This window comes from Emydura macquarii, unplaced genomic scaffold (assembly GCF_026122565.2).
Source record: "Emydura macquarii macquarii isolate MOO-44397 ecotype Brisbane River unplaced genomic scaffold, CSIRO-AGI_Emac_v2 contig_2676, whole genome shotgun sequence".
In the NCBI taxonomy this organism is placed as follows: Eukaryota; Metazoa; Chordata; order Testudines; family Chelidae; genus Emydura; species Emydura macquarii.
Window position 1 is genome coordinate 1,171,910 of NW_027132813.1, and position 23,139 is coordinate 1,195,048.

The 23,139-nt window shown below is 44.1% G+C and overlaps 1 protein-coding gene across 3 annotated transcripts; it reads right to left on the bottom strand.

Moving 5' to 3' along the window:
• Positions 1–3,959: 3,959 nt before the first annotated feature.
• TCTE1 (t-complex-associated-testis-expressed 1) lies at positions 3,960–22,564 on the bottom strand. 3 transcript variants are annotated; one of them, XM_067564747.1, is made up of 5 exons: positions 22,062–22,564; positions 14,047–14,322; positions 11,674–12,239; positions 9,741–10,190; positions 3,960–5,423 (listed from the first exon to the last, which is right to left on the bottom strand). In XM_067564747.1, exons 2-5 carry the CDS (start codon positions 14,228–14,230, stop codon positions 5,229–5,231), a joined length of 1,395 nt encoding a protein of 464 aa, XP_067420848.1. In that variant the 5' UTR covers positions 14,231–14,322; positions 22,062–22,564; the 3' UTR covers positions 3,960–5,228. The 3 variants fall into 3 exon arrangements, with proteins under 3 accessions (XP_067420848.1, XP_067420846.1, XP_067420847.1); XM_067564745.1 differs by lacking the exon at positions 22,062–22,564 and adding an exon at positions 21,453–21,733; XM_067564746.1 differs by lacking the exon at positions 22,062–22,564 and adding an exon at positions 21,457–21,513.
• Positions 22,565–23,139: the final 575 nt, after the last annotated feature.

Consider the following 23,139-nt stretch of genomic DNA (forward strand, 5'->3'; position numbering starts at 1 on the left):
CCCTCCCTCTGCACACAAATGAAGAAATGATGTCCCATTTGATTGGCTCTTCCTGCTTTTGCCCCTGCATGCTACTAGATAGGGCACATATAACACGTGGGGATCCTCAGCATAGAGCCAATTGGAGTAGAAACTGCTCTTGGATTGCGGAGCTGAAGGTCATTCCTCTCTACCTCTGCAGTGAGGTCTCAGAGTTGACCTACACCTTCAATGTCCCATTGCACTGATAGCCTCCCGTAGCACTAGGTGAACTATTGCTAATGAATCATTCTTTCAATGAATTTGCCCTTATTTCTGTTGCTGATCGTACATGGCCACACTTGGATTTTTACTAAATGGTTTGTTATTTGAAATTGTTCAAAGATGTGTCTACTAAGATGTGTCACTTCCATGGATCCATGTTTGGGGGATGTGGCGGATCACCCAAGTCACATGGTTTTGTTTCTGCTCTCTGGCTGGATGGCAAATTTTTATGAGCTAGAGGAGGGAAGTCAAAGCGATTTCAAGCTGGCTGCCTGAACAGACATTCCCGTGAGTTTCAGCACAGGTATGCATTTGTAAGATAGCTGCAAGACTTTAGCTGCCTCCAAACTTTCCTCTGTTCACAGGAAGAAGGTTGTGTGAATGTCCTGGAAGGCAATTTAATACCATTTTCATTGTAGCAAAAATTCACAACCCCTTTTTCTGCCATGTTTTCCCAGTTCTATCCATCTCTAATATTCTTTGTACATTTGCTGGAGTGTTGTTTACAGTGCATTTTGGGAACACAACCACGTTCCACATTGAACTTATTTTCACTGCACCACCGTGCTCTCCAAGAAGTGAGCTACCCTAGTAATTTACACAGAGTTGTTCTTGGAACAAATCCAACCCTTCTCTGTTATGTGGGTGATAGCCTGATAGCAGTACAAGCCACCAGACTGTTCATGTGTAACTTGGAAGGGAATGAATATGTTGATTTGCAAGGGCTTTATGGTAGTGCTGTTGACACACCTCTAAGGTGGCTGTTACTTCCAGTGATAACCTCACACTGTATCCTTTCTGATCTATAAGGCCATATCATCAAGCACCTAAAGGCCCCATTGGCCTGGGGTCTACAGGCACAGAGCCACAGCCATTTGTATCCGTTGTGTGGAGCAAGGCATTGGCGGGGATCTAGCTAACAAACTCTTTCATGAGCATTGGGAACAGTTTTTACTTTTAAATATGTCAATATGATCGAGCTCTGTCTGTCTCTCTATATATGTACAAACAGTATATCACAATGTTGCCTTTTTTGTTGGAAATATCAAAGTACAAAGATTGTAAACCAAATCGGTGTAATAAAAGTTCCAGATGATTCACTGACTCCAGTCTCAGTAGTGGGTTTGTGCACGTCAGAGTCTAGTGGCACTTGCAGATTACTTTGTAACGTTATTCATAGGTAGTGAACAGAGGCCTAGTAGGGTCAGGCCAAACCCCCCTATACACAGAGGCAAAAGGACATTATCTAGGAAGACCTGTCATTGCCCAGCCCTATTGCAGGAGGGATCAAATGACTTGGGAAAATCAATCAAGTGGCCCCTTTGCCATTGCCCTCCTCAGGTGGCCAGTAGAAGAGGCCCAGTAAATATTTTCCCCTCTGGGAAAGAAAAGTGTGAGTGAGGAGACAGAGCCCTGACTGCCTCTTACTCTTACACACCCACGCCTTTGCTTCCCTTCCTTCCAGTTGTGGTAGGTGGGAATCCCTCTCACTGAATGCCGGGGAAATAGCTCTGTTTTCAGCAAGACAGACTAGCTTTCCCCCTGAGGAGTGTCCGCAGGACGACCAGAGCTGCATGTATTCAGACTGGGACATTACAGCTTCTCCTACCCAGGCTAAAGAAAGGTTTGTGAAAAACAGCCACCTTCCTTAAGATGAGTGTCCTATTCAAAACAAGCCTCACCTGTTCCCAAAGCAATGCCAGTGAGGCACAAAGGCAGAACAGCACAAACCCTTCCTAAGAGGGGGAGATCTATTATTTATGGAACATAGTTCTTTAGAGTCATCACACATCGGTCTAGAATGCTAGGCCGTGTTTGTAAAAATATATTCAAAGCCTCAGCTGAGTCAATAACCAGAGAAAAGCTTCTGACCCATAACAAACAACATTTTCCCCTCTCCAGCCCCTGCACCTCCTGTTTAACCCTCCATTCAGGGAAAAGCCTGAAGTGGCAGCACGGCCTGAAGGTCAGATCTGGAGCAGACCATTTAGTGCAGGATCTTCCAGCCGGTTTCACAGTAGGGACAGAAGGCTGTTGCTTGGGCTCACTCCCTTCAATGATCTCTGCTTGAACTCATTACCGCAACTCTTCCCAAACCTGGCTGGCACCACAGGAATCAGAACTGGGGCTCATGCTCTTTGGGGGTTTGAACTCGGAGGCATGTTGCTTCCATAAAGCCACTGAAGTCCATCAGATCCAAACATTGCCCCACATTAACCCATGTGCCAGGATGATGTCACAATGCAAAGCACGTGCTTTGCAGTCACATGTTAGAGAAGTTACCAACCTGCTTAGGATGTTGTTAACCAAGAATTCCTCCTTCTACTAAATTTTACCAAATATGATGGAAAACTATGGCTGAAAAATATCCTACACCACAAACAAGAACAAACAAGACACAGAAATAGGGGTGGCTGGGTGGGCTAGAGATCTCACTACCACTCACAAATACTCCATGTGCAATAAATTCACATTATCTGAAGATTTTATTTTCCTCTACAGCTGGAAACAAAATATTGCCAGAGCAGACATCTAACTGTCTAAAACAATACTCACCTAAGGCAATCCAGTTACATTGTTTGTAGAGTACCCCTTATATATAATCTTTAGATTCCAGCTCAAAGCTGATTTCTGGCAATAGCAAGTTCCACTAACTCTCCCCAGCTCCATTTTCACTGGGTATCAGCAAAGAAAACAACCTGAGTGCTAAATTGATTCAATCAAAATGTTTGGAGTGAGAGAGAAATAGCCACAAATTTAGGGCAAGTTATCTAATGCAAAGCTCATGTTTGACACCTGGAAACCTGAACTAATTAGATATTATGTTGAGCTCACTTAAACATAAGTTATAAACAACAGGGTTCACTTATTGATAACTTTGAAGATAACACTCTTTCCACAAAACCAGGACTATCCAAAATCTAACTCTATGTATGGGTGAGGCTTATGAAAGAATAACTAACTGGGACCAGTTCATCCCTCCTGTAAGCTCATTCTAGTCACTGGAGGGATGAATTTGATCCAATATGTACAATCTTTCTCTGTAACATGCCATCTGGTATGTAATACATTAACTATTCCATGACTATTAACTCCTCCCTTCTGCTTCTGAATTATTCTGTCTACAAGTGGTTCTCAGCTCTATTCATAGCACAACCCACATTTTTAATACAGAGACTGTATAAGGGTATCTCCCTTGTCATTCACATGCACATAACATCCAAACTACAATTGCTTGCAGGGAGAGGAAACATTTAGACCACTACTGAATGCAGTTTGAGTTTCTTTTAATGCAATTTAACAGCTGGAACAAAGAAGGAGCCAGTACCATATGGCAGCTCTCCACAGATAACTAGTGAGCACTCTGCAGACCACTAGTGGTCCATGGGCCACTTTAGTGTGCCCTTCATAGAGTGCCAATTGAATTCATTGGTAAGAAGTAGTAGCAACTACACTGGAATACATATCATTCCCTATTTTAGTTTTTTCTTCTTCCCAGATGTGGTTTAGTTATTTTATGGAAATAAAAAACAATTAAAAAGGTTATATAAAGACAAACTTATTGTGAGACTAACTCCAAAAGATGAATTTTCAGGCCAGCATGTGTGAGGTAGGTAGTATGTTAAGAGCCCATCTGAGAGTAATCAGCCCCATCAGCCACACCTGGGGGTAATCAGCCCTCATGAAATGAGTTGGGAGTCTCAAGGCAGTTCCCCATGGACAGGTGTCAACAGCACACAATCCAGCAGCACTACTATGATAGAAGAGTGAACTCTCATGGAAACTCATCTCCCTCTTTTGCCCCTATAGGTGGCTCTCCAGGCTGTCTGGATAAAGTGCTTGGATTGGGAAGCCTGCCTTTGCTGTACCTGCTCTATGACTAAACAGAGACCTTTATTTTTCCACACTGTCAGCTTGGGGCTTATAAACCCCTCTAACACACACCCTGCTGTGGAAGGGGAATCTAAACCTTCAGTTTCATTTTTGAATGGGTGTGCTTCATTAACACATTTTCCATACATGACATAAAGCTTCTATCCCCTGGGAAGAGTGATAAAGGACTGTTTCCCTTGTTTAAATGGACTGGCTTGAGGCTGCTTCTTTGTAACAAAAAATGTTTAGTTTGGGAAGGAAATCCAAAACAGAGGGCAGTCCATTTACAAGAGGAACCCCTCCCCAAAGAAGAACTATGATAATTAGGGATCATGGTTAGTGGCCCATATCTTCTGCTTTGGGCCTGGTGGCAAGCCTTGCTGGTGAACTCTGGAAGAACTGGAGAGAGCCCAGCTGGTCAAAGGTTTTATGGAGTGAGCACATATAATCTTCTGTATTATTTGCTTTTCCCTGACAACTGTGCCCCCATTTTGTGAGGACAATCTCACAAGCCCTGTGTGCTGCTTCCAAAGGCTGGGTGCTGGGCTCTTGTTTATCATCCTTTGCTCTGAGTTGCCATTGACAGCATGACACCACCTTGTGGCAGAACCACATGGAAGACCCAACTTTGGTAGTAGCTTTAGGTCTTCATTCTAGGCATTCAGTCCCATTGTAACAATGAAATACGTGATTTCTGGGCAAAGGCTGCTCCAAGAGCAGGTTATCAGAGGCACTCAGGCTATCTGCCCCAGCAGGTGAGCTAGACAATGAGTAGAACAGATAAGATGAGGAAAATCTACTGCATAGAGGGAGCATGTGTAGTTTTCAGAATGGCAGGATGAGCTTTGGCCATTCTGAAGCCGATGGGAACCTATCTTCAGTTGGGGAGTTGAAGAAATGGCAAAACCCTGACCACAGTGTGTGAAGGAGCCAGTGAGAAGTCTCCTTTGGGGTCCAACTGCTGGGTGGTGCCTAATCACTGATACCAAGCTGCCTGTTATGTTTTCTTACCCCCACCCCACTCAGAAATTCATGTCATTTGGCCACAGCTGCCCAGTGAGAAGAGACATTCATTTCAAAGGCTATGGAGGGGAATAAAGGCATGTGATAGGCTAATCCAGGTCTGGGAGTTTCTCTTCCAGGGTGTTTGGCTGGTGCAAGGTTTTCAGACGGGCAATTTCCTGGTTAGCCTTCAGGGCTTGGTTAATGAGGTACTCACTCTCCTGCCCCACTTCTGCCAGCCGCAGGTCAAATTCAGTCACAGTCTTGTTATCTGACATTCCTTCCAGCAGCTGCTTCCCACCATCCTGGAATCAGAAAGGAGATGGGTGTGAAGTGCAGATTAGAGTGAGAGAGGAGCTTGGAGGGAAAGTTGCTGCTCCCCAGAGTATTTTTCACGGGCATTCCCCTACTGCCTGAAAGTGGGGTAGAGAGAAAGGAGCATATGCATTACCTTCTTACACATCATAAGTAGAAGGTATGTGACAATAAGCCAAACATGGGATATCTTAATCCTTGGCAAGAATCACCCAAGACTGAAACATTACTCAGAAGAGAACAGAAAAGGAGTGTAAGTGTATCCAGTGCACATACTAATGGCTCCTTCTGGGGATCATGTCAGCAATTCTCAGGCCCATGGCTGGTTAAGACTGAGCTGATAACCTGACAGCCATGGTGGTGTATCTGGTCACCCATTCACCAGCTCACTGCTGGTTAATGTCAATACTAGCACAATTAGGTACAGTGTTCCTACTCAAGCAAATATCAAGAGAGGTCTCTTCTGAGTCTCCTTTTCAGAAACCATGTCCTGGGGGCATTTGTGGCAGGGTAGAACCACCCCCACATCTGAAGTTCAATCTACTCAGAAAATTCAAGCTGTGATGGAAAATTTGGCTAAGATCTCAGAAATTCTGGAGCTTTGGGAGGCAGCTCACCTTGGTACCATTACCTCCTTCATCTGTCAACACCAACTCCAGAACTCCTGAATCTTGGCCAAATTTTCTATCACAGCTTGAATTTCCTCAGTGGAACAGCCCAACAGACATTTTCTGGAACTGTTGAATCCCAGGTATTCTCAATCAATATATATCAGATACCAAATAAACATGTTGCTCCCAGCCTTGGTGACTATTCCTCCTGCCCCTGACCTCCCACTACCTTTGACCTTCCTGACAAGTGGGAAAGGAAGGGAAGGGCTATCTTTGAAGTGCAGGCACACGACCAAGGGCTGAATTTGGTGTGTCTCTAACGGTTTGAATAGGGGCCTGGGAATCACAACTCTTGGATTAGAGTTTGAGATTGGGAGGGGAGTGCATCTAATGGTTACAGCAGGGGGATGAGAGTCAGGACTCCTAGATTCTATTACCAGCTCTGTCACTGAACACTGTGGAACCTCAGGCAAGTCACTTTTCCTCCACGTGCCTCAGTTTCCTCATCTGTAAAATGGAGACAATAATATTGACACACTTCCCAGGGTGTTCTAGGGCTTCACTAATGAACATCTGCAAAGTGCTTTGAGACCCTTGGTTGGAAGGTGCTGAGCAGTAGAGTTATTATTTCCAAATATAAACCTCAACCCTTTGGAACACTCTTTTCTCCTTGTATTATTACATTCTAGCTCTTTGCTATTTAGAGACTAATAATTAGAATTAGAATAAAATGCTTTCCATCTTCAAAGCTCTTTAAAAACATTGGCTAATAAATTCTGTCAACTCCTCCATGAGCTGGGCAGACAAGTACAGTAGGTTTTACTATCTGCATTATACTAATGCGGAAACTGAGGTACAGAGCGCTGAAAGGCCAACATTTTCAACAGATTGCCTTAATTTAGGAGTCTTTATCCATATGTAGGCAACTAAATAGAAGTGACATCACTTTCAGGACAGCTGAGCCCCAGCAGTGACTTCAGTGGGATTTGCAAATACTTCCAATTCTGAAAATCAAGCCATTTGGATTTAGGAGCCAAATATTAGGCATGCAGATTTGAAAACTTTGGCCAAAGCCATGTGGTGACTCAGTGGCAGAGCTGAGACTTACAGAAATTCAGCAATGGGCCAGTTTTCTAACAATGTTGATCTGAATATTGATAGCAGAGGGAAATTATGAGGGTGATGCCTTTGTACCTGAGCACAACTCTTGCAAGTGAAGTGTAAAAATATAATTAGGAAGGCCAAAAAAGAATTTGACACAAAAAGTAACAGCAACTTCTTTTTTAAGTACATCAGAAGCAGGAAGCCTGCTAAACAACCAGTGGGCCACTGGATGATCGAGATGCTAATGGAGCACTCAAGGAAGGTAAGGCTATTGCAGAAAAACCAAATGAATTTTTTGCATTGTCTTCACAGCTGAGGATGTGAGGGAGGTTCTCAAACCTGAGCCATTCTTTTTAGGTGACAAATCTGAAGAACGGTCCCAGATTGAGGTGTCATTAGAGGAGGTTTTGGAATAAATTGATAAACAGTAACAGTAATAAGTCACAAGGACCACATGGTATCCACCCAAGAGTTCTGAAGGAACTCTAATGTGAAATTGCAGAACTACTGACTGTGGTATGTAACCTATCATTTAAATCAGCTTCGGTGCCAGATGAGTGGAAGATAGCTCATGTCATGCCAATTTTTTAAAAAGGCTCCAGAGGTGATCCTGGCAATTACAGGCCGGTAAGTCTAACTTCAGTACTAGGCAAGTTGGTTGAAATTATAGTAAAGATCAGAATTATCAGATGCACAGATGAATGCAATTTGTTGGGGAAGAGTCAACATGGTTTTTGTAAAGGGAAATCATGCCTCACCAATTTACTAGAATTCTTTGAGGGGGTCAACAACAATGTGGACAAGAGTGATCCAGTGCATATAGTGTACTTAGATTTTCAAACTTAGATTTGACAAGGTTCCTCACCAAAGGCTCTTAAGCAAAGTAAGTGGTCATGGGATAAGAGGGAAGGTCCTCTCCTGGATCAGTAACTGGTTAAAAGATAGGAAACAAAGGATAGGAATAAATGGTTAGTTTTCATAGGGGAGAGAGATAAATAGCCAGGTCCCCCAAGAAGCTATACTGGTACCAATGCTGTTCAACATATTCAAAAATTATCCAGAAAAAAGGGTAAACAGTGAGGTCGTAAAATTTGCAGATGATACAAAATTACTCAAGATAGTTAAGTCCAAAGTTGACTGTGAAGAGTTACAAAGGGATCTCTCAAAACTAGGTGACTGGGCAACAAAATGGCAGATGAAATTCAATGTTCATAAATGCAAAGTAATGCACATTGGAAAACTTAATCCCAACTATACATATAAAATGATGAGGTCTAAATTAGCTGTTAACACTCAAGAAAGAGATCTTGGAGTCACTGCAGATAGTTTTCTGAAAACATCCACTCAATGTGCAGCAGCAGTCCAAAAATGACAGAATGTTGGGAATCATTAGGAAAGGGATAGATAATAAGATAGAAAATATCATATTGACTCTTTTTAAATATATGGTATGCCCACATCTGAATACTGAATGCAGATCTGGTCTCCCCATCTCAAAAAAGATATATTGGAAATGGTACAGAAAAGGGCAACTAAAATTATTAGGGGTATGGAAAAGCCTCCATATTAGGAGAGATTAATAAGACTGGGACTTTTCAGCTTGGAAAAGAGACAACTAAGGGGGATATGATAGAGGTCTATAAAATCATGACTGGTGTGGAGAAAGTAAAAAAAGAATTATTTACTCCTTCTTATAACAGAAGAACTAGGGGTCACCAAATGAAATTAATAGGCAGCAGGTTTAAAATGAACAAAAGGAAGCATTTCTTCACACAATGCACAGTCAACCTGTGGAACTCCTTGCAAAAGGATGTCGTGAAGGCCAAGACTATAATGGGGTTCAAAAAAGAACTAGAGAAATTCATGAAGGATAGGTCCATCAATGACTTATTAGTCAGGATAGGTAGGGATTGCTGTTTGCCAGAAGCTGAGGATGGGTGACAGGGAATGGATCACTTGATGATTACCTATTCTGTTCATTCCCTCTGAAGCACCTGGCATGGGCCACTGTCGGAAGACAGGATACTGGGCTAGATGGGCCATTGGTCTGGCACTACTAAGGAACATGATGCAATGGGTCAGATGCCATTTTAAATCAGATTTTCACGTGGCATTAGCAAACCCACATCACCATTTATTACCTAACTAACTTCTAATACAGAACCCATTTCCCAGATATTTGAAGTGCCTATGCCATTCTCAGAAATACTCCCTGAATTTCCTAGGCCTCTCTTTAAAATGGGAACAAACCTCTCAATCTCCTAAGGGCCAAATTCACAAAATACAAGTTCAGCTTGAGGGTCTCATTGTTCAGGGAGCATGAAACGATGGGGGATTCCTTTCTTTAGTGATATTTGCTGAAACCTTAGCTTCTCTGCTGCCAATAATTTATTATAATCAAAACAAGATCACCTTGGCAGTGTGTGAGATGGAGATAAATTTGGCTCTTTGGTGAGGGGCAGCAGTTCACAGACCAAAAAAGCTCTGCATCTGCTTTATGTAAAATCACCTAGACAGATGCTTTGACTGCATTAGCTGCTATGATGGCAGCAGACAGAAGCAATTTCTCTTTTAAGCAGGGAAGCTGCTTACCAGCCCTATGTGGTTGCATGCAAGGTTGATGCTAGTCAGAGCTGTGTTCTGGGCAAGGACCTGGGAGAAAAGCGTAGCTGTCGGCTCTGACAGCTCATTGCCTTCCAGATGAATAGATGTCAAGGTGGCATTAGTCAGCAGGGCATGGCCTATTGCCTGGCCACCCTCATCCTCAATGCAGTTGAGGCGCAGGTTCAAAGAGGTCAGCGTAGAATTATTGGCTAGGGCATGAGCAATAGCCTGAGTTCCTTGGGCCCGGATCCGGTTATTACACAGGTTGAGAATTTCTAGCTTGCTGCGATTGATCAGCTTGCCAATGGCTCGTGCTCCCCGGTCCCCAATCAGATTGTGGGACAAGTCCAGCTCCACCAAGCATGGGTGATCTAACAAATTCCGTATCAGCAGTCGGGCCTTTTCATCATCCACTTTGCTCCGGCACAGCTTGAAGACCTGCAGGAGAAAAATATGGTCATGCTTGTTGGTACAACAACTACCCTCATTTTAGAAGGAATTTTCAAAATAGCGTAAATGAGTTAGGTGCCCAAGTCCAACTGAAGGTCAAAGGAATTGAGCGCCTAACCTTCACAGAGCGCAATGATAAATTCCACCTTAGCTTCAAATTTAACAGCCATTGTTTGACCTCTAACTGAAATATAACATAACATCTTCACATGCACAAAAAGTAACATGGAGTGCTCTCCTTAAGGGGCTTTGGTTTGCCCTCACTAGGGAACCTGCAGTTGCAAACATGCCCCAAGATGGGATCTCTGCAGCCTCAGAAGAGCTCCTTTCACTATTTCACCTGGGAGAACATAGCTGCAGAGCTTATCACTCCATCCAGAGAGTGAGGGGTCATATGGCTCTGCCTTTTCTCTGGATTGTGATGTGTCAAATAGTTAAATTCCAGAATTAGTTATACTCTGGAATAGGCTTTCAAGGGATGTTGTGGAATCCCCAGCATTAGAGATTTTTAAGAATAGGTTAGACAAACACCTGTCAGGGATAGTCTAGGTTTACTTGGTCCTGCCTCAGCACAGGGGCCTGGACTAGATGACATCTTGAGGTTCCTCCAAGCCCTACATTTCTCTGATTTTGTGGGGAAGAATCTTTGTACTGGAATAACTGTGGAGTTGAGGATTATGCTATTGTCCAGACAGAAACATCCTTTGTGCTGTGAGTTCTAACATCTCCCCTCAGTGGTTTTGGGTGTTTGTGCTGCTGTGTGGCATCCTGTCACATTTTCTTCTTTAATTAACATTTTGCAAGTGTGTTTGCTCATAAAAGTTAAAAGACTGTCCTTACAGAAAACTGGGTCCTTTTGCTAATCCCCATCCAGGATTGTGCAGGGAGGTGCAATAGGAATGCTTTTTCCCTTCTGATCTATGGAGAACACATTTTATATGGGGGAACGGGGTGCTCATATTAGTAAGGCACAGGCCTCACTGAACCTCAGAAAATCCATGCTAACAAACAGCACCTAGCAGAATATTAAACTACAGGCCACCAAGTTAGTTTCATTTCAAACATGAAGTTAGACAGGAACTTTCGACTCACTTGGCCAAATTCTGGCCTGGGACAGGCAGCCCTATTAATTTCAACAGATGCAGACCTGCTTAGACCAGTTGTTAATTTTGCCCGTTGTGTGGCATCAAATGCATTTCAAATACTCTACTGGTTTTTGTGATTTGGCTTTGGCCTCCATATACTACAGTGAATTGCATCCTATGAATATACTTAAGCACCAAATTGGAAAGTTTGCCTAAGACAGTGAAACTATTTGAGTCAAACATTTGGAAGCCACTCATTGGACTGGGAAGACTAATGGTGAGCAGCAAGTAAAATTAATCTCTTGGCTTTTTGCAAGGGTATTTTGTCCCTGTTTTAGCTTATAATTTAAAATATAAATGTAAAAAAACCAGTTTGGGCACGTTACTTTCAAAGTGTGGCACTTCTTGAAAGCATTGGCCAGAGAGTAACAATCCTGGTAGGTGAAGTCAAAGAGGCTCCACTCAAAGTTCATGCCACAGTCTTTCACACCATATGTTAGATGCAGCTCTTCTAGGTGAGAGAGGGCAGCAGTTAGCACTCCTAAGTCATAGTGATGCCTGCAGAATTCATCAACCCCAACATCACTTCCAGAATCGGACATATCATCCTCTTCCTTCTGATCCAGCTTCACCGGTGGGAGGAACTGATCAATTTCCAGCTTCCTCACGTACTCCTTGCAGAGCGGGATGACCTCCAGGATTTGATTGGGGTCTGTTGTGTTAGGGATGAAGTACTTCAGGATGTTCTCCAGGTGGCGTTCAAAGAACATCCGCTTCCAGCTGCCCCCGTAGCGGGAGACGTCACATACTGCCCAACGCTCAGTGCAGCACCTCTTCCAGTAGCCTTCGTCGCTGATCAGATTGGCGGTTACTGTGAGGGGCAAGCCTGTGGAGATCTTGTCCAGCACCCTCCTTTGGTGCTCTGGCAGGAGACAGTCCACAACAGGATTTTCTGTAGGGAACGAAGAAGAGAAGCAATTACTCCCCAAAAGCATTCTGAGTCTGAGCGGGGAATGTTCACTAATCCAATCTCCCTAGAAATATCATGATGAGTAATATTCTAACCCAGACCTACTGACGTAAGTTTTACCACTTGGCAAACACTGATTTTATATGCTGTTTAGGAATAGCATCTGTTAATGTATGCTCCCTTCTGCTGCTCTCATAGTACCATACCACAAAAATATTGTAGGTCCTACATAACCTGTGGCTAGTGATTTTGTATTTTTATTTCTAGGTGGTGGACTTCTTGTTGTCTAAGTAGATATTTAATGGAAAATTCTGCTCTGGTACACCAGCGTAGATCCAGAATAACATCACTAATGTGAATGGAATTGCTCTGGATTTACTCCGGTGTGAGAGCCGAATTTGGCTCAGTGTTTAGAGGCCTTCCTGATGGGATTATAACCTTTTTAAGGGAAAATGTTTGGGGTTTTGGCTCTTTAAGTGTTCTTTATAAAACTTCCTTTGGTTTTGCAACTTTGTATATTCTGCAAAAAGAGTTTCCCACTTTCTGCCCAACAAGCCCTCTCTATCTCCTCCTTCAAACCTACCTTATTCTGAAAACCGTTCCCCTTCTCCTCCAGTAATCTCTCTTCAATCACTGTCCTATCTCTCAGCTCCTCTCTCTGGCACTGGAAGCTCTTTGGGGCAGGGAATCTCTGCAGAGTGCCATAGACATTTACAGCACTATATACCTGATTTGTATTAATAATCATTGCCATGATGGAATCATAAGGATTAGAAACAGAGAGACCCATCTGCACATGCAAAATCTTATTCTGAGAAGCAAAGCTGGGCTCCTATTTTCTCTCTTTTCTTGGCAATCTCCTTGCTATAGATATCTGCAGAAGAAGAGCACTGTGGCTTTGCTTGAAGACTTCTTCCAGTATTCCCTCCATTTACTCCCACATACTAACATCCTAGAATTGCAGTGACCCTCTCTTAGACGAACCCTTTCTGTGCCCTCATGCCGCTTCTCTGAGTCGAGCAGAGAGCAGCACTGAGGAACGAAGAAAAGTACTCCTTCCCAGACTCACTGGGGTCCCAGATCTAAGCAGCTTGGGACCCAAACTCTGCCTGGCAGTGCTCTAGACTAGCTGCCTTGCTGTTTCTTAGAACATTGGACAACCTCCACCAGAGAACGTCACCATTCTTCGGTTGTCACATCACAACTGATTGCTGTGGAAATGTTAGTGAAATCATAAGATTATATCCCAGTCCCACACCCTTTATACAATACCTGTATTCTTCAACTGGGGTAGGGAATAGTTCTATCTCTGTTTGTACAGCACCTAGCACAATGGAACCCAGCCTGACTGGGCCTCTGGATGCTACTGTAATGTACATGATAAGGAAAAGAGGAGAAATCTGACTTCAAAAGCTGAGGTAGTGAGTCCAAGCAGGGCATGGAGGGAAACTGAAGAGCAACCCAACAGATACAATGGGCTGAGTTCAGGGCAGAGACTCACTGTGTAGTAGTCCCAGTGGGCCAAATTCACCCCCATGTAACTCATTGGAAATCAGTGGAGTTACATGGACACATCTAGCTATTGAGCAGAAGGAGAGATTTTTTTCTCTGTTTTCCTGGAAGGGCTGGGGTACAACTGTCTGCGATTTTCTAATGACTCTGCCCATCCGCTTTCCCTTTCATTGACACCCAGCAGGACTGAGGATCCCAGTGTGAGCCTGCTCCAGAACCCAAGGTGTAACAATGCTGTCAGCAGGACTGCTGTGGGAAAGGGACCACCATGGCTTACTTTCAAAGTTGCTGATGATGTGCTGGAGGCAGAGCTCACTGAGGTGAGGAACAATGGCTAGGGACCACTCGGGATCCTCAGCAATGATCCGTCGCATGCGTCGAGGGTTGGCTGCAGGGTTCACCACTGGTGTTTTCAATAGGGGAGAAACCATGTTCGTGTCTCCAGAAACTGGCTCCTGCATCTTCAAATGCTAGTCTCACCCTATTCCCTTGGATGAAATGGAAAGAAGTCTGCGTCAGGACTGTATCACCAGCAAATTTCCAGCCAGGGTTCCTGGGAAAAAAAAGAGTTTAAGAAAGAGCCAGAGCCAGTAACTGGTGCCTCTCACTGGTGCTAACAACAACAACAAAATCATGGCACTAAAATGACATCTGCATACTATCATTCTGCTCAGTTTGGATACCCTTTTCTGTTACCCTTTGTCTGTCTTGTTTATTTTAGATTGTAACCTCTTCAGGGCAGGGACTTTCTACTGCTCTTATGTTTATACAGTGCCTCGCACAATGCAGGGCCTAGGCATTACTGTAATAAACATAATAAATAATCTGATAGTATTGCAATAAAGAGCTATTAACCCTTTAGAGGTTGAAGCTCATTGCAACTGTATTAACTCATATCTTCAATTTTTTCACTGCCTTTCCCCATTGCCTTCTATCTGAAGATTTCATTGCTCTTTACAAACATTTAGAAACATCTAGAAATGAGCACTAGACCATGACAAGATGTTCATCCAAAAAGACCCTCTAATAACATCCTACAAAGAAGCCTGCAGCCATGTAGAATTGTAAACCATGATATCCCTCCCCATACATCTGTGCTGAGCAGCGCTTTGATCCCATGCATCGTTTTTCCTTAAAGGGAGAGGGGCAGATGCTGCTACATAGATCAAGCTCATTATTTCTTTCCCCTTTGTGAGACTGCTCCATCTTTCTTTACAGCACCGATATGTGCTGGCTCAGTCAGCACTACCCCTGTATCTCTGAAACCTTTATAGTAGGTTTTGACAGTCCCTCTCACCTTCCAAATTATCTGTGGACATTATTATAAAACAACTTGCTAAGAAGGAAGAGAGGAGATCTATGAAATGCTAAGAAAAACTAGAGAAGCAAAGAGAAATTATTCCAATTGTATTGCAGAGACTGTGTCAGCAAAGGCTTCTTCAGATGTATTCACAGCACTTAGCAGGTACTAGAGGAAAGTGACCCACTAATATGCTGGTGGGGAATTGGAGATAAAGGATAAAACCATCACAGATGATTATTGAGCTTTGGTCCTCATAGAGGAGGATAGAGGACAGCCTAAGATGGGGGGTGGTCAAGTTTCCTGGTACAATGGGGGGAATTAGCATGGGGATGACAATAGAAATGGCACTGAAAAGGCTGAAAAGAGGGACATACACTCAGAAGGAAGGGAGGCCACACAAAAAGATGGTGAGGGAAAATTGCAGGGAAACAACCAGAACATTCAGAAATGAAGAGTGAGCAGAGGTGAAACAGAACCATTTCTTCAAAGAGCTCTGAATACATAGAGGAAGTTTGCTAAGCTGTTCAGAGATAGCTGGCCAGAACTGTGGGGAAAAAGAGAAGGGAACAGATTCTCTGCTGGCATAAATCAATGTAGCTCCATTGTCTGTAATGATTTACTCCATCTGAAAATCTGGCTTTAGGGACCGAAGAACTCAGGTGGCATTGATATCACGTTAAAGAGGACACACTACTGTGGGACAAGTGACCTTTCTCTATCTAGTGCTTCCTTAAAGGTCTCAGATGCTTCTGCACTTCTCAGACCAGTTGCAGTTCCCTGTGGCTACTGACAGCTTTTTTTACCTTCCTGGAGCAATCCCAGAAAGGCTGGCACTTAGAAATTGCAGCACAGCATCGATGACCTAGGGTTACTTTATGGTGATGTCCCAGAAAATGGTTTGAGTGTCAATTTACTTATGGCACAGTGACTAAGTGGAATGATTTTAGAGACCAAGTAAACTAAGCCACATGGCATATCCCATTTCCAGGGCAATGAAATGGGGGGGAAAGGTGTAATTCCTAAGTCCCCCATTAAGTAATATGCATCCTACATTAATCAATAAATAGATCATTGTAATCCTGTGAAGTTTGTAACCTAGGGTCTTACAGATATTTAAAAAACAAATTATGCCATCTTCAAGACACCAGCACTAATCTCTCAAGTGACTCCCATGTTTTCACCCTTATCCTCCCAATGCTACAGCACCTCCCTTAGTTTAGACTGCAAGCTCCCTGGGACAGGAACACTGTCTTTATTTGGTATTGTAAAGCATGATATAAGTAACTAAATAATAATCAGCCAAGAGTAGCCAAACTGCAGCCTGTAGGTCGAATCAGGGGCGGTGGAATGGTTGGCAACTAGCACTCCCACAATGGAAATATTGTGGGGCCTGATCTATGTTTCTGCCCTTACGTGTCATTCCTTGTAAACTCCATGCATGGCTGCGGGGCAGAGGTGGTGAAGCAGCTACTGCGGTGCTGAGGAGCAGGTAGGAACTACACCTCCTCCTATGCCTGACACCCCAAGTATTCCCTGCTCCCCATGATGCACAGCACTCACTTTGACTCCCCTTCCTATCCCTGACTTCCCCTGCTGCCTCTGACTCTTCCCACTCCCCATTTAACAGAACTGTTATGTTCTGTGGAAACTATGCCCAGGATGTTGTTCAGATTTGATCTAAGTGGTGATGTAAATTAGATGGATCTTGGGTCTGTCTGTATTAGGAAAAGAGATTAAGGTTAGTTCGGGGTTAGGTAACACATGTTATCTAACCCTAACCTCAGTCTCTTTTCCTAATCTAGACAAATCCCACATGTGATGCTGCAGAGTACTAACCATAGAGCACTCAGACTGGACCCCTGGGGTAGCTGTTAACTATGGTTCTATCATTGGTTCTACACAAAATATGTTTCTTGCTCTCTTTCCAACTCTCCACTGTTCCTATTTAGCATTCAGTGTGAACATGAATATAGCAGGAGTGAGGTTGTTAAGGTGTGATAACAATTCCACAAGGTGTCTGAATCAACTCAAAGGCTCAAGGTGTTGTGGAGCGTCAAGTCTGACACTGAGTCATTGATCTCACTGAATCAATTCACACAACCTTTGGCATAGTAATCATATACCACTGCTCCTATTCAATGGCATAGTTTTCTGGATGCCTCCAATCCAGACACAAATCCCCTAGTGAAATGGCTTCTTTCACTGATTTGGGCTCATGTACCCCTATATCTTGGCTTCAAGAATCTGAGACAGAAAACGACACCTGATGTAGCAAACAAATTCCAGTAGCTGTGTTTGTGTAGCATATATTTAAACACTGGATAGATGAATGGATGGATATTAAAAAACAAATTACAACTTTTTCACTGCAGAGGATGTGAGTGAGATTCCCACACCTGAGCCATTCTTTTTAGGGAAACTGCCCCAGATTGAGATGTCAATAGAGGAGGTTTTGGAACAAATGGATAAATTAAAAATAATAGGTCACCAGGACCAGATAGTATTCACCCAAGAATTCTGAAGGAGCTCAAACAGAAATTGCAGAACTTCAAACCATGTAACCTATTACTTAAGTCAGCCTCTGTAGCAGATGACTGGAGGATGACTAATTTAACGCTGATTTTTAAAAAAGGCTCTAGAGGTGATTGTGGCAATTACAGGCTGATAAACATAACTTCAGTACCAGGCAAACTGGTTAAAAGAAAAGAACAATCAAACACAGAGATGAACATGATATGTTGGGGAAGAGTCAATGTGGCTTTTGTAAAGGGAAATCAAGCCAACGACAATCTATTAGAATTCTTTGAGGGTATCAACAAACATGTGGACAAGGATGATTCAGTCAATATAGCACACTTGGACTAACAGAAAGCCTTTGACAATGTCCCTCACCAAAGACTCTTAAGAAAAGAAAGCAGTCATGGGATAAGAGGAAGGTCCTCTCACGGATCAGTAACCGGTTAAAAGATAGGAAACAAAGGATAGGAATAAATGGTTAGTTTTCATAGGGGAGAGAGATAAATAGCCAGGTTCCCCAAGAAGCTATACTGGTACCAATACTGTTCAACATATTCAAAAATTATCCAGAAAAAAGGGTAAACAGTGAGGTGGTAAAATTTGCAGATGATACAAAATTACTCAAGATAGTTAAGTCCAAAGTTGACTGTGAAGAGTTACAAAGGGATCTCTCAAAACTGGGTGACTGGACAACAAAATGGCAGATGAAATTCAATGTTGATAAAGTGCAAAGTAATACACATTGGAAAACATAATCCCAACTATACATATAAAATGAGGGCATCTAAAATTAGCTGTTATCACTCAAGAAAGAGATCTTTGTGTCATTGTGGTTAGTTCTCTGAAAACATCTGTTCAACTGCAGCGGAAGTCAAAAAAGCTAATAGAATGTTAAGAATCATTAGGAAAGGGATAGATAAGACAGAAAATATAATGTCACTACATAAATCCATGGTGTACACACATCTTGAATACTGCAGGTAGTTCTGATCATCCCATGTTAAAAAAGATACATTAGAATAGGAAAAAGTTCAGAGAAGAGCAACAAATATAATTAGAGATATGGAACAGCTTCTACATGAGGAGAGATTAAAAAGACTGGGACTTTTCATCTTACAAAACAGATCAGTGAGAGGTGGTCTGATAAAGGTCTATAAAATTAGCAATGGCGTGAGAAAGTGAAGAAGGAAAAGTTATTTACTCCTTCATGTAACACAAGAAACAGGGGTCACTCCATGAAATTAATAGGTAGCAGGTTTAAAACAAATGTAAGGAAGTACTTCTTCACACAGCGCACAGTCCACCTGTGGAACTCATTGCCAGAGGATGTTGTGAAAGCCAAAAATATAACTGCGTTCAAAAAAATAATTAGATAAATTCATGGAAGATAGGTCCCATCACAACATTAACAATAAGACAAGAATAGTCAATAAAAGTAATGCATGTTCCTTTTCACCTACTCTACACTTAAATCACCTACAATACAAAGGCTTTATTAAATGATATGCAATGAAATGGGACATATATTTAATTCCCAATCCATTTTATTTATGCACAGATTAAGGCAATTTGCCTTTGGCAAAACTACTAAAAAGGCACATTTCCTCTAGTGGTAAAGAATTCCACCCAATGATTCCAGTTTAGATTGTTGTTATCATTCTAGCTTATTCAGTTCTACCCTCTTTTGACCTAGAAATAAGGAGGTCTGCTCAGAGGTCCGCTTTTGTGTCTGATCCAATGCTCACTGAAGTCAATGTAAAGAATCCCACTGACTTCACAGGGCCCTCTGACAGCAATCAGTCCAAGAAATGGATTAAACATAAAGCATTTGTCAGCACTAGACTTCATAAATGTATTTGAAACTATTTCAAGCACAACTCCGGCCCAACAGAGTTTGCACCCAGATCTAGGCCCTGCCTACCCAGAATTTTAAGGAGTTTGCTCACCATTGCTCTAGCATTGTGGAAACACTGGCTGAGCTGCAGATGTTTTTACAATCACATTATCTAGATCTGCTCTGAGCAGGACTGGATGACAATAGCAAATACAATTGAGCTCTGTCTAGCATTCTTACCACTTCTAACACCAATGGTGAATTATGGGGGCCATTTTTGTCAATGTATGTTACATTTGTATTAAGCAACTATATTGTAGACTTCTGTGAGGGTAAAGTCTATAGCATGGCTCTCAATTTTTTATACACACACACACCCACGCACATGTATACTGGACAAGGAAAGTGTGCTAGCTAAAGTCATGTTGGAAAACAATTGTCAAGTCCAGGTTTGGCAGAACTAGCTTTGCCATCCATTTGTGAACATGGTTATTTACTGTCAACTGTACAATGAACTATGCCAGATATAAAATGATCTTCTATAGCTCCTTTTACTTAGGGTGCCCTGAGTCATCAGCAACATATAAGACACTCCTCGCTGATAGGGGTTATTGTGTTTATGAAGTAAGAGCTCAAGAAAGATAGCTGCTCAGGAATTAACCACCACCTGTGACAACACTTGCCAATCAGCAGTGGCTGACACTTGTCAAGGGCACAACCCTTGAAGGGGCACTTTATGTGGCAGTAATTGTGGGAAAGGAGACATCCAAGATGGGAATGTGGAATCAGCAGAGAGGTAAGGAAAATATCCAGCTACTTCCAAAAATATCCCATGCTGGCTCAACCAACTCAAGTCTAGCTCTAGCAGCATCCTGAACTAACAATGACCTTATCTTCTTTCTCCTCTCCACCAAGCTGATCTCTAGACTCCCAGAAAAAAAAAAAAAAGATCTGTCGCTTTAATAATTAATTAAAACTATACTTTGCCCTCCTTTAGCTCCTATCATTCAAGGATCTCAATGTACTTTACGATCAATTAATTTAATCCTCCCTGAGGAAGGCAAAATAATTTCCCCATTTTACAGTTGGGAATAATGGAGTACAGAGAGGGTAAGTGACTGGCCTGGGTCACACAAGAAGCCTATGGCAAAACTATGAATAGAATTTAACGCAAAGGCCTGGGAATTTAGAGCTAACAACCAGAACATGATCCCTTCTCCTCACTAATGACTTTCTGGCATTCCTTTCTATAATGTAAATGTCAGGGTCCTTAAAGGTGAACAGAAGGGCTTTTTATCTGCCAAGATCTGACTTCAAGCTCTCACAATTCTGTTTCTCCTATAACTGCAGATAGCATTACTAGCACCAGAAACAGAAAAATGCTATTTTAGATGTTAGTGATGTGATCAGCTTCAGCAGAGGAAAAAAGAAACTGAGGGCCTCAATACAGATTTTGGCAAGCAAGCAAAAGCAGAGATGATTTTCAAATCAAATGGTTTTAAAAAGTACTCTCCTTATCTAAGTTCTTACACTGAGCCATCCCCATGGTATTGGAATTCCAATTTGCAACAGAACCTCACTCGTGTGTTCTAATGACTAGAGCCACGTCTACGCTAGCAAGCTTACAGTGGTGCTGCTGTAAGAGCGCTTGTGTAGCCGCTCTATGCAGACAGGAGAGCACTATCTTGTCGATATAATAAAACCACCTCAATGAGCAGCCATAGCTATGTCAGCAGGAGAGCTGTGCGCTGTGAACAATAAGCAAAACGTATGTCACTATGGGGTGTAGGGTTGGGTTTTTTTAAGCACACCTGAATGACATAAGTTTTGCCTGCAAAAGTGGTAGTGTAGACATGGCCTGGGAGGCCCATGTCTGATTACCAAACGCTGCAAATTAAAGAGTAGACAAAGAACCATCACTGAAAGAAATCATACTAAAAGCATCCCATAATATGCATTATCGCTTCTTCTGACAAATATCGTATAGTACTGACGAATAAGGGGAGCATGCTGGAGCACGCTAGCATACCGACTGTTTGCAAAAGTAATGAAGTCTTAGTAACAGGCCTTGCTGCAGCTGGGTCTCCTCTGTTCAACACCGGCTGAGAGCAGTTGGTGGCGTTTGTAAGGAGTCGGTGAATGAGCAGCACATGTGAGTGAGGTTCCCGTTTATTTTAGAAGCACTTGAGCTGGCCCTGGGCTGCCAACACATACAGGCAGGGCCTGGCAAGGGAGTTCACAACACGACCTCGCCCTGTTTCCTCGCGTGGGCACAGCCCGGGCAGGGAAGCAACAGTGCCCGTTTCCTCGGGCAGGCGTGGGTCAGCGGGCTGGGGGAGAGGCGGGGCTGCAGCCCCACGAGGCCCTGGCTCCCCTCAAGAGCCGCAGGGATTCAATGCAGGGGGGGGGCCTTCCGCCCAGGGGCTTTGTACCTGCACCGGCTCGAGGCCCCCCCAGGTTCCCGTGCCAGGCAGCCTGGCAAGCTGCAGGGCTGGGTCCCAGCCCGGGGCGGGGGCAGGGGCAGGGCAGTGGAAGCTAACACAGGTGCGGTTCTTCTTCTCCGCCCTCCCCCCGGGCTGGAGGCCCCCCCCCCAGGGGAAGGGCTCCCCGCTCCTTCCCCCCCCCCGCAGCCCCTCACCATCTCCCGCGCGGCGCCGCCGCCTCAGGCTGCTCCACCCCGCCCGGCCTCGCAGGCGGGCAGGGCCCGGCGGCGGTTGCTAGGGAAGCGGCCCGTTGTCAAGGGCGGGGCCAGGGAGCCAGGGCCGGAGGCGCGCTCCCGGGTTAGTCTCGCGGGGGAGGTTCGCGCATGCCCGGGCCCCCTTCGTCCCCTGCTGACGGGTGGCCGAGGGACGCTCCCGCGCAGAGCCGCCCCTCCCCCCCGTTCCTGTCCCTGGCCCAGAGCTCGGCCCAAGCCCGCCCCGGCTGCTCTGCACCGTCACCCCGCGCGCCCCAGCCGGGATGTTTGCAGCCATCAGCAGCCCCCGGGCCAAACCCTGGCTCAGGCAGGCCTGGGGCACGCGCACAAGCCGTAGGGCTGCCGGGCCAGTTGGAGCAATGCAGCCCGCTAGTATGGGGCGGCGGAAAGGTGCTCACAGCAGTCTTTAATAGGGTTGCCGCCTTTGGGATATCTGGGCTCATCCTGACCCCATGCACTGGTCAGCGGGCAGCGCCTACAGAGTTCCCCACCCTGACATCTCCTGGGACAACTAGCTCAACAAAGGGAGGATCCTGGGCAACCCTAGCTGTGCCCCTTCAGGAAGGGGAATAAACTAGGCTGGTATAAGGCACCTAAACTGTCCATACTAGGGATGCACTGGTATACCAATAGTAGTCAATAGTAGCACCCCTAGCCAGCAGAGCTACACCAGTGTAAAAGCTGTGTGTAGACCAGGCCTTAGCCCTACACTACACACTTACGTTGGTATAACTGTCGCTCAGGCGTGTGGAAAATCAATCTACACCAGTCTAACTCCTAGTGCAGGCAGTGCTATGTTGATGGGAGGGCCTCTCCTGTCAACATAGCTACCGCCTCTCGGGGAGGTGGAGTACCTACACTGGGGAGAAGCTGCAGCCCTGCAGCGCTGTAAATGTAGACAAGCCCTGAGTCTCTAGAGACCCCTCTAAAGACACACATGACACGCAGAGCACTACTGACGAGTTCCAGAGGGAACTGCATCCAGCTGTGGGTGACGTTTAGACATTGGAGGTCTAATTTT

Bases quoted from the DNA above. Each gene is read 5' to 3' on its own strand.
- TCTE1 (XM_067564747.1), bottom strand. From the start codon at position 14,230: ATGCAGGAGCCAGTTTCTGGAGACACGAACATGGTTTCTCCCCTATTG. The intron at 10,191-11,673 runs GTAACGTGCCCA...TTTCTCCTGCAG, and splicing joins AGAAGTGCCACACTTTGAAA to GTCTTCAAGCTGTGCCGGAG. The intron at 5,424-9,740 runs GTAAGCAGCTTC...TTCTGATTCCAG, and splicing joins CATGCAACCACATAGGGCTG to GATGGTGGGAAGCAGCTGCT.